The 10496-nt window shown below is 43.9% G+C and overlaps 2 protein-coding genes across 4 annotated transcripts in view; one reads left to right on the top strand and one right to left on the bottom strand.

Moving 5' to 3' along the window:
* Positions 1-8518, top strand: part of BRAF (B-Raf proto-oncogene, serine/threonine kinase) — an 81557-nt gene extending 73039 nt beyond the window's left edge. For all 3 annotated transcript variants that reach the window (XM_052667690.1, XM_052667692.1, XM_052667691.1), the window contains one exon: positions 830-8518. In XM_052667690.1, the coding sequence (XP_052523650.1) occupies positions 830-852 (23 nt within the window). In that variant the 3' untranslated portion in view covers positions 853-8518. The remainder of the gene's footprint in view (positions 1-829) is intronic.
* A 1062-nt stretch (positions 8519-9580) lies between these two features.
* NDUFB2 (NADH:ubiquinone oxidoreductase subunit B2) lies at positions 9581-10364 on the bottom strand. Its single transcript, XM_052668583.1, has 4 exons — positions 10232-10364; positions 9994-10138; positions 9814-9911; positions 9581-9658 (listed from the first exon to the last, which is right to left on the bottom strand). The coding sequence occupies exons 1-3, from the start codon at positions 10300-10302 to the stop codon at positions 9837-9839; spliced, it is 291 nt and encodes a 96-aa protein (XP_052524543.1). The 5' UTR covers positions 10303-10364; the 3' UTR covers positions 9581-9658; positions 9814-9836.
* Positions 10365-10496: the final 132 nt, after the last annotated feature.

Raw genomic sequence — 10496 nt, forward strand, 5'->3', positions numbered from 1 at the left:
TGTTAGTTTGAACTTCTGTTCAAGATTCTGGTAACTTCTTAAGAACCTCGGACAGCAATTTTATTCTGTGCTGTGTTCCTTCATCTCTGAAATGTGACTACCAGTCTGTTCAGTAGCGTGCTGAGCCTAAAACTGCAGTTTCATGGGATGATTGCACCTGAAAGAAATGTGTAGAATTACAGCTTATTCAGTAGTTCTGAAGTGAGCACAGGATTGTTTTATTTCTTGTGCTCCCCGTTTGTTAGTGAGGCCTGATTTCTGCTCTCAGAGTAAGTAGATACTCTCACCAGTCTTCATTTTCCCACAGCAGTTTGCTGTGTTGGTCTGTATACCAGCTTTTAGCATCCTTTAGTATGAGTTTAATTTTAAGGCACTTTACTATACATAGTCTTTAAAGGTTAATGGGTGTGTCAAACAGTTTTTTGCTACTAAACCAGCTTTATAACAGGATAGAAAGTAGTTTGCAGTCTGATGCATTTATTGCAATTGTTGCTTCTCAGGAGGATATGTGCAATAGGGAGTTGAAAGTGAAATTTAATTGACATATTTTACTTTGAAATGCATGATGAAGTAGTCTCTGCTTGATCTTACTGCCTCTGTCCTGGGAAGAATGGGTATAGCTTGCTTTCAGGAAATTCTTTTTCAGTAAAGTATGTTGGGTCTGTATTCAATGTTCTTTCACTATGTTTCTTTTATGCTTTAATTTTAACAGTTTGCATTTTTAACATCTTTTATATTCTTCCTAATGTTCAGCTAGTCTGGAGAAAATCTCTGACCACTTCATAACAGAAATCACTTTTTAAACCAAGCTCTTGTCCTCCCTCTACAGGAGAATTTGCAGCGTTCAAGTAGCCACAGCACCATGGCAGCACCCACTCTGTTATTTAAGTCTTGTGTTCCTACCGTTTCTTAACATCAAAACTCTATTCTGCTCCGACAAACCTAAAGTAATTTAGAAAAGATATCCATAAGCTTAAAAGTGGAGCGGAATGGAACTGCCAGTCCAACACAATGGGGAAAAGTACCTTTTTAGGAACCGGAATGCTCCGCTGCCAGTGTTCCTCCTTCAACACAAAACACCACGTGCATTCGGATACCCGCAGTGGCTGCCTGAGCCGTTGGCATCATTCCCAGGAGAGAGGAGAGGGCGCTCGTGGTTTGACTTTGGTGCTCAGGCATGAGGGGATGGAGCTGCTGCTGCAAATTAGGAGACTTGCTTTGGATGGTCTGCCGGTCGGCTTTCTCCCTCTAATAACGTATCATCAGAGGCTGAATATCTGATGAGTGCTAATTAAAAGAATCATCCTTTGTTCTGATCTCTTTTCCTGGTGTACTCACTGGTTTGTGGACAATGCAGTATCCCCTTTTCACTGTATTAGAATGTCAAACGCCTAATTTTATCTAAATTTTTGGGTTCTATTCCAGTAAAATTGAAAAGTAAGGGGTAGTGGGAGCTGGAGATGGTGTTACTTTGGAGGCGAAGAGATTCATCTGAAGGAAAAGGGGATGCTGCTGCACTTTTTTTCAGATTTACTTTATCACTTCCTCAAAAAACAAATGACAACCACCAACCTTAACCTTTTCCTTTTCCAGTATGTTCTTGGTGTGTGCATATATAACATCTTTTACAAGGGTTACGTAGATCCTTCTTTTGTTGGTCCAGCAACAAACTGAAGTTAAAAAAAAAAAAAAAAAAAGTAGCGAGATTGTCCTTTTTTTTTTCTTTGTATCATATGATACAGTATATTTATCAAAGATGCTACCGCAGCATCTGAAGTCTGTAAATTCCTGATACAGGCTGTGAATGGTGTATGTACCTACTTTAAAAGTTTTATTTTAAATGAGGGTGCAGGTTAATGCCAGGTACCTTACCAATATGTAATGTTTTCATAATTGAGGAAAAAAGTTCTCAGGTTGAATTGAATACAAATACAGAACCCCCTAGAATTAGACATTCCATAAATTGTTTTGGTACTTTCAGGAGCTGATTTTTTGTTGTTGTTGTTGGTTTTTGTTTACTTTTTTTTTAAAAAAAAAAAAAAGGATTTTTATCCTGTTAACTAAATGTCCTCTGATAAGTGTGTGTGTAAATGTGGAGCATCTTGTCCTCATGGCAAGTTGTGCGATCAAAACAAAACGGTACTTGCTGGATCCACGCCGATTCCTTCTCCTCACATTGCTTCCTTCCCTGTGATCTCCTTCCCTTCCGTTTGTCTTTCCCTTTTGTACTCTTTGCAAACTAGGATGACGGTGGCGGTATCTACTTAGGAGTGCTCTGTTTTCCTGTCCTCCAGTCCTAGTTTTCAAACGGTTGGTAGCTTTCTTATAAGTTACCCAGTCAGGGAAAATAACTCATCCAATTCTGCACATTGTTTACCTCTAGTAGAATATCTTGTGATGTGATCTGTTTGCGGAGTTCTCTGGTATGTGGTATTACATGTAAATTATTTGTACAAAGGCAAGTCAGACCACATTAGAAAGAAATTCAAGCTCAGAAGTTTTCAGGACTTGATTCCTGTCTGCCCTGTACCACCCCACCTGAGGCAGGAGAACTGACCCACCTCTAGCTGGGAGGTTCCTGGGGTGAGGAGGATGTTAGTCAAAATCACGGCAAATAAATGAAGGAGTTAAATGTGTGTAACGTGGTGTCCGTACTAAACTGTGTAAAGGGTGAGGACGCTGTCCTTCCCTTGCAAGGAGTTGGACTGTTCCTGTCTGCACAACGCTGCTTCCAGGCTATGGGAGAAACACACATCGGTAGTGGAATGTGTTTCTAAAGCCTTGGAGTTCTGCAGTGTTGCTGGTAGTCTGTTCTTTTTGTCAGAAAATATTTACTGGGGTTATAGGGACCCGATTAATCTGAAGTGGGAATTATAACTGAAATACTGTGTATTCATATTAATTCCACAATCATTAGCAAGACAGCAATAGTAAATGACTTAATAGTCACTACAAGAATGAAGCGATTCATGTTGATACATGAATAGAATTGACTTTGTGTACAGGATGCATTTAAAAAAAAAAAAAAAAAAAGCACAATTTTTTTCTTGTCTGCTGTGGGTCTTCAGATGCTGTAAGGCTTTTCTCCTTATTGAGATTGGCAGGAACTTCCATAGTAGCAATAGCCACTTCCCAGTGCGGAGGAGCTGCTGAGGTGAGCGATGGTGTGGAGCCCAGGTGGAAGCGATGCAGGGCCGTGTGCTCAGCAGGCCGGGAGCGTGCCCAGGTGTGAGCTCCAGGAGGGCAAAGCCACCCCGTGCGTTGTGTCAGCCCTTGGGTAGGCAGTGCCTGGTTTGTAAGCGTAGGGCATACTGGAAATTGATATTCTCTTGAAAGAAACGATTATCTGAGCGACTGTGTACAGGTAGTTCAAGAGTCATTTGTTTCATAGAGCTTGTTAAAAGCCCTAGTTTCCTTCCATGAGGTCGTGAGAGCAGAAAACTGCTAAAATATAACTGTTAGGAATTTCTTTGCTTAAAATGAACTTATTTTTGTGGAGATTCATTACCCGTTAGTCTACAGTATGCTTCTTGAGCCCATAGGAAAAGCACAAGGAAAATTGCTCTCCTTGTCCATGCAAAGCACTTTATAAGTAACAGATGGTCTTTGTCTTGTTGGTTGTTTTTCTTATTTAGGGTTTCTTTGTTTTGTTTCTCTGTTTTGTTTGTTTTTATTTTTCCCTGAGGAATGTGCAAGTTGTTTGGCTGCTGTGTAGAGAAGTCATTTCAGGATGCGTTTCTCCTGGTTTTCATATTTGTTTCCCTGTAATTTTGTGTTTTCTCTTTAAGAGGTCCCACGTAACACTCATGGAAACCTTTGGAAGAAATTTGGTTTGTAAATAATTGTAATTTTTTTTTTAAATCTTTCAAGAATTGTAATGGATGTCTCACATGCCATCAGAATCAGTCTTAAAGTTGCCCTGAAGATGTTTAGTGAATGGAGAGATGAGTAGGCAAGAACTGGGGATCCTGTATAGCAGTAGAATGCAGGAAATAAATTGAAATGACAAATAGATTCACGTCAATTGCACCAAATTTCTTATGCTTTTTTATGGCATCCCAAACACAAACACATGCCATAGTGTGGGAAATGATAGCATGTATTTTGTGTGCATATGTTGGGACAAACATCTAGACAGTCACGTTGCTTTCAGCACTGCAGTATCTAATAAGTTTTCAAAACTACCAGTATCCAGTCCCAGCTACTCACAAGGTCTTTATTCACCACACACCTTCCCCTTTCCAAACAGTTTGAAGAGACTTGTTACATCTCCCTCTTCAGCAAGTGACTGTTTTCTATGGTGTATTGGCTGCAATTGGAACACTGGCAAGGTGTAAGCCAAAAAGTATCAGCATAAAGGCCTCGTTATTTTGAAAGTAATTTCTGCATGAATTAATCCTGTATGTTTTTTTAATTATTCCTTAAATTCATGCAGACCATTAAATGAATCCCATTCTATTTTTCATGCATACCTAAAATAGTTTTTTCTTGTACTGGAATGCTTTTGTAGCTGATGGTGATGCAGAACATTTGAGGTCTCACAGAGCCATCATGTTGTGGCCTCTTAGAATTGCCTGGATTAGTATGTGCTCATTGGAGGCAGAATTTGGCCTTTATGACATAATGAAATGCTGGCTGTCAATAAATACCAGAAATTCCACGAACAAGGGAAAGGGAAGAAACACCAGAGGTTGTTCATAAATAGGGTTGTTTCTGTGTGCGCCTCCAGTGTTTTGCAGAGTATTTGGAGCAGCCAGATCCTCAGAAACCCCACAATCAGCTGTATGTTAAGGTTTTGATAACTGAAGGGGCTAGATTTAGGGAAGAAGCGTGTAGATTTCACACCTTTACCAGCTGTAAATGTAATTCCTTTCTTGACTGTGAGTACAACATGCGTAGCACAAACTATCCATAGTACTGTAGACAACGTGTCTTTGTGTCCGTTGAAAAACGTTTCACCAGTAGCACAATATGGCAGGCAAAGCATCTAGGTACAATCAAGTTCACTGAAAAATCAGTTGCATGAATGGGCTGCTGTGGCATCACTTTGAAGGTGCTGGGTTTTCTGTTCTTCGTTTTACGTAGAAGTTCATGAAACAAACTCTTGTTTACTGCAGCCATGTTAATGTGTGCTTGCACTCTACATTTGCTTTGGCAGATACGTCTCTTACCTAGAAAATGAAGTCATTGAAAGAGCAGAGCAATGATGCTAACATAAAAGCTACTAAGTCAGCACGAAGACAGCATTAAGTAATTATGAAATTGTGGAGGATACTTATTAAAAACTGCAGAATATAGAGGATACCAAGGGCAAATTCTGTATGAAACTGGCATGTACCTTTTCTTCAGAAAATAGAGCTACCGAGACCTTCTGTTAAATGGTTTACGTAAAGATCCCCCAGAAGAGTCTTTGCAGTTTGCCAAATGATCATGTGCCTTCGCAACCTAAAAAAGTACAACAGAATGTAAACCAGGTGCTTTGTAAGTGGGGCAGTGGCTTTGGTTTACTTCTGATGCAGTAGTTTTGTATATAGCTGTTAATATAGATAGGCGGTTTGAAGTTGGTGAACTTCTATAAAGGAGCAAGGAGAGCAGGGAACATTCCCAAAAATGCCTGCCATCATTTCGGAGCTAGGAGCTGAAGTATATTAACTTGGTTACAGCTATTTGAAACCTGCTCTACTGAAACTGAAATGAGGTTAATTTAAATTAAAAAATAAGCCCTCCTTTCCCTCCTGAGGCACAAGGATCCTGTTAAAGAGAAGTAATATAAAGATTTGGAGAGGGCTGAAGTTATTATATGGCCATAGTATCTTAGAATGAGACAATAGGTGAAAATGAGAACTAAATTAGGAGTAATTGATGGCTAGTACTCATGTAATGAAATACAGTGAATTCCCTTGCCCTGAAAGTGCAATTAATTTTGTTTTATGGAATAGCAGCAGGCTTCCTTAGCTCTTCCTCAAGCCTCTTGCAGTTTCACAACGCCAAGTGTCATTGTGCATTGATGCTGGGAGAGGATAGGTACCTTGTCTGCTGAGGGACGGCCGGTGTGTCTGCGTCTGAGCTGTTCAGATTGCGGCCTGCTGCTCACCGAGGCTTCTGGCAGTACCTACATACTGGTGTCCTGTTTGACCTGTTTGTCCATGAGGATGAAAGAATGGATTTTGCTGTTAGTGCTTTTTCTTTTGCAGATCTTTTCCTTTTGTTTTTTTTGGTGTGAGACTTTGGGCCTAACTGTAAGTGGCAGAGTTATGTCTGAATGCACAGCCCGTACAAATCCCAGGCTGATTTTAACTTGTTCTTTGTTCCCTTTAGAAATAAGCATAATTTTAAAAAACGTTTTACTAACACTGCAGAAACTGTCTGAAATTCTTTTACTGACCCCACGTTCTGCACTAAAAGTATACATACAGAGACAGTGTTTTGTCCTTTTTAATACAAAATCACAAGGAAGTTACTTCCCTATTTTTTCCACCAGAAGGGAAATGATGGGAGTGTTCAGAACTTCTGAACTGCCTAGGTGTTTGCTTTAGAGAGCAGCAGTGTGCTCAGCTCCTCCAGTCCCTTTAAGAGCCAGCCGAGGCCTGTCCAGTCCTTTTGTCCAGCTTATGGCATTTGCAGCAGCTGTACTTCAGAATAAGCCTTGTGTGACATCGCCTTTGCAGTATCACGGAAAAGCAAAGGATCGCGTTCTTTTTCGTTTGGGTTTGGAAAATGGTTAACTTTTGTTTTGCTGAATGTCATTCTGTGTTGCATTTGTGTAATCACCGTAGTTGAAAAGAAAATCTGTTTGAGCTTAACGGAACAGAAGAAACGAAGCCCACTGTCTGGGCACAAATGTTGGGTATGGGGTGCAAAATGGACCAAACTGGGGGGTGTTGGGTTATTTTGGGATGGTGGGGGATTGTGAGGGCATAATTTAAATTAAATTAACTCTGTCTAAAATAAAATGTAAGTGCAATAAATGTGCTTTTTTATTCAAAGCTGTGAACCTTTAGGGATAAAAAAAAAAAAAAAAAGAAAAAAGAAAACAAAAATGCACATCATTCCTTTGTGAGCCTTGTGTCCTACTTGTCTCCTCTTCCTTCCCCACTCCACCCTTCTCAACTGACAGATACCCAGCAGCAGCCAACTCGCATGCGTTGGCAACCCAAATCACACTGCTGTGTTTCTTCCCATCTCAGCTGCTGGGACTGGGGAAAAGTCCTGCTCCCTGCTGCTTGCCACCCTTGAGACTCCTCTGGGAGCCCGTGCTGCTAGAGCAGGTCTGCAAGTGTTCAGGTAAGGGAGCCGGCCCGTCTGCTCCGCAGTCCCCCCAGCTCCTTTGGGGTTCCCCTGCCAGCCCTTTGCCCATGACTGCCCACCCTGCCACAGCTCTCCTGGCGGCCTCTCAGGGCTGGACAGATGACACTTTAGCACCTGCAAAAAGTCATCAGCTGCCTCATTGGATCCATTTCCCTCTGTCAAAACACACGTGCAGACTGGCCGCTGTTGCCTTCCATGACTCTGCCTTGTTTTGAAGGAGCAGGTATACCTGCCTGTAACCAGTCGCGCACTGGTTGCCCTGTCTCTTTCTTACTTGAGCGTGTGCTGCTCTTCCTAGGTTAGGAAAGGGGCAGCAGTCTCGCTTGGGGTTCTGCAGGAGGCTTACTGCATACTTTTGTTAAACGGGGATGGAAGGTGCTGCACTCGGTCGTTGGACCCTGTGGGGAAGTAAGAAAGGACTGGCACGTTTAAAGTTTATAGATACAGAGATCTATATCCTTTAAACTTGATTATTTTTATACACAGTCAAGACATTGGCATTACCTCATAATACAGAGGCTTGTTTATGGGAGGCAAACTAGTAAGGAGAGGAAAGGGAAATTCATATACAGATTTGATTTCTTGGTTTCTTAGTGCAATGAAACGTACGTCCCACCCATTTGAACTGTGCTAACACAACATTCCTCTCTGCTGTGTTTTGTTGACCACCAGAGGTTTGTGAGGGGCTTACGACGACAAAATAAAAGGTCCAGTCCAGTTACTTAAAAAAAAGCAATTGTGTCAGTAGATTTCCATGGCTGCTTTTCAAAAATCTTACAATGGAGTAATTGTTTGGAAACTTGTATTTATTTTCTAATTCATAACAAAATGTTTATTTTCAGTTTTCTGTTACGTAGAAGGTCATGGCAACCCCCCTTCTTTCCCTCTCGAGTCTCCCCTGTAATTGCCAATACAACTTATTTTTCTTGTTTGTTCCCTTCCCCTTTACTTTTGTTGTCCCTTCATTTGTATTTTGGAGTTTTTTCTCATGTAAATTTGTACAATGGGAAATATTGTCCAGTTTGGTTAGAGAGCATGGAGACTTAAAACATATTAAAATTTGATAGCTGAATTCAGATTAAAGAAAACTATTTCTGTGTAAAGTTATTTAAAGAACTCTGTATTATATAAAAGGCAAAAAGTTCTATGTACTTGATGTGAATATGAGAATACTGCTATAATAAAGATTGACTGCATGGAAAAGTCTGAAGGAGATTGTTTATCGGATCATTCCCAAGTCACTCTCTTCACGGCGTTCCACAAGTAATTTAATAGAAGTTTATTTCTGTATGGTTAGTTTGGAACATAAGACTGGACCTAGAGAGTAACCCACCTCCATCTGTCTTCCTTATGCAGGAGGGCCACTGAGATGATCAGAGGGCTGGAGCAGCTCTCCTATGAGGAAAGGTTGAGGGAACTGGGCTTGTTTAGCTTGGAGAAGAGAAGGCTCCAAGGAGACCTCATTGTGACTTTCCAGTACTCAAAGGGAGCTTATAAACAGGAGGGGCTGTTTACATGGGTTGATAGTGATAGGACAAGGGGGAATGATTTTAAACTGAGACAGGCGAGGTTTAGGTCAGGTATTAGAAGGAAGTTTTTCACGTAGAGAGTGGTGATGCACTGGAACAGGTTGCCCAAGGAGGCTGTGGATGCCCCATCCCTGGAGGCATTCAAAGCCAGGCTGGATGTGGCTCTGGGCAGCCTGGTCTGCTGGTTGGTGACCCTGCACAGAGCAGGGAGTTGAAACTCGATGATCCTTGTGGTCCTTTTCAATCCAGGCCATTCTATGGTTCTATGATTCCTCGAATGCTGTGTTCAGCACACTTACTTCCCAGCATTAGTGATGGATTTCTGCTACCTGAAGGAGATTCCCTCTCAACCTAAGGAGATCTGGGCACACCTTCCCCTCTCCCTCAGGCAGCTGCACCTGCTCCTGCAGCAACTGCTGCTCTAAGCCTCAAGGCCGTTTTTTATGACAAAATTTCAGTAAGAAATCTTTTAGAACTGTAGAAAAACTGATTTAAAGAGTCAAATTTTGCTGCCCCTCCTAGTGGCTGGCAGCCACTCAGCGGTTAAGTCCTTCCCTACCACCCATTCATGTGCTCTGTAAGTCACTGCCCGAACAAGGATGTATCACCTCAGTGAGAGGGGCGCACTTTAAACGCTTCACAAGGATTAAATAGGCTCATTTGGACTCAAACACCCCAATTCTAGAACTCTCCAAGAGAAGGAATGTGACATTTACGGCACTCAACAACACCACAGCTCAGCATTTGTCAACAGCTCACTTTATTGAGACCGGGACAGCAGAGCAAAGCATCAATTCCAGTGCTTCTTCAGTTCCACAGACCTGCAAGCAACCGAATTGACTCCCAAGAAAGTTCCGGCCAGTCCCTCCCTCAGCTGAGGGCAGGGCAGACCCCAACACCGCCCTGCCGCCTTCAGCTGCAGCCGCTCAACACGGCACCCCGGGAGAGACGGCGAGAGCGCAAAACCCGCCCCTACCTTCACCTCTGCGGCTGCGGTGCCTACTCGGCGTCGTCGGGCGGGATGCCGAGCTCCTCGTTCGTCCAGGCCGAGGAGTCGGGGTACGGGAAATGGCCCTGCGCCACCACACGCCCTCAGATCCCGCCCCGGGCACGGCGCCACGGCCCCACCGCCCCCCGCCGCTACGCCGGGCCTCACCAGCACGCTGTCCGAGCTGTGCCAGAAGTGCCACAGGATCCAGAACCACATGAAGCCGCTCAGCAGCTCGCTCCGCACCACCTGCAACCGCGTCAGCTCCGGGAACTGCCGGTATCGCGGCTCGATGTGCACGTCGCCGCCCGCACTGCAACAAACGCGCAGCCGCCGCCTCACTCCCGGCTCAGCCGTCCTCGCCCCGGCCCCGCCGCCCCCGTTCTCCCCGTTCCGCCCCACTCACTGCCGCCTCCCGGCCGCGCCGCCGCCGGCCCGCAGCAGCCGTCCCGCCGAACGCCCCAGCGACGCCAGCATGGCGGCTCCCCAATGTCACAAGCCGACGGCCCGGCAACCTCCCTGATCGGTCCGCTCCGCCTTTACCAACAACGGCCTCTCCGATTGGCCTGCTTCTCCTTACCGAGCGACGGCCTCCCCGAATGCTCCGTTGCGCCCCACCACGCGACGGCCGTCCCGATCCGTCCGATCCGCCTCGTGCCCAGTGGTGGCGT

Source organism: Tympanuchus pallidicinctus, unplaced genomic scaffold (assembly GCF_026119805.1).
Source record: "Tympanuchus pallidicinctus isolate F22 unplaced genomic scaffold, pur_lepc_1.0 scaffold8, whole genome shotgun sequence".
NCBI lineage: Eukaryota > Metazoa > Chordata > Aves > Galliformes > Phasianidae > Tympanuchus > Tympanuchus pallidicinctus.

What these genes read in the sequence shown, in the direction of transcription:
- NDUFB2 (XM_052668583.1), bottom strand. Translation starts at nt 10,302, where the DNA reads ATGCTGGCGTCGCTGGGGCGTTCGGCGGGACGGCTGCTGCGGGCCGGC. An exon ending in GGCGCGGCCGGGAGGCGGCA is followed by an intron (nt 10,139 to 10,231) that starts GTGAGTGGGGCG and finishes CGTTTGTTGCAG; the next exon opens with TGCGGGCGGCGACGTGCACA. An exon ending in ACAGCTCGGACAGCGTGCTG is followed by an intron (nt 9,912 to 9,993) that starts GTGAGGCCCGGC and finishes GTGGTGGCGCAG; the next exon opens with GGCCATTTCCCGTACCCCGA.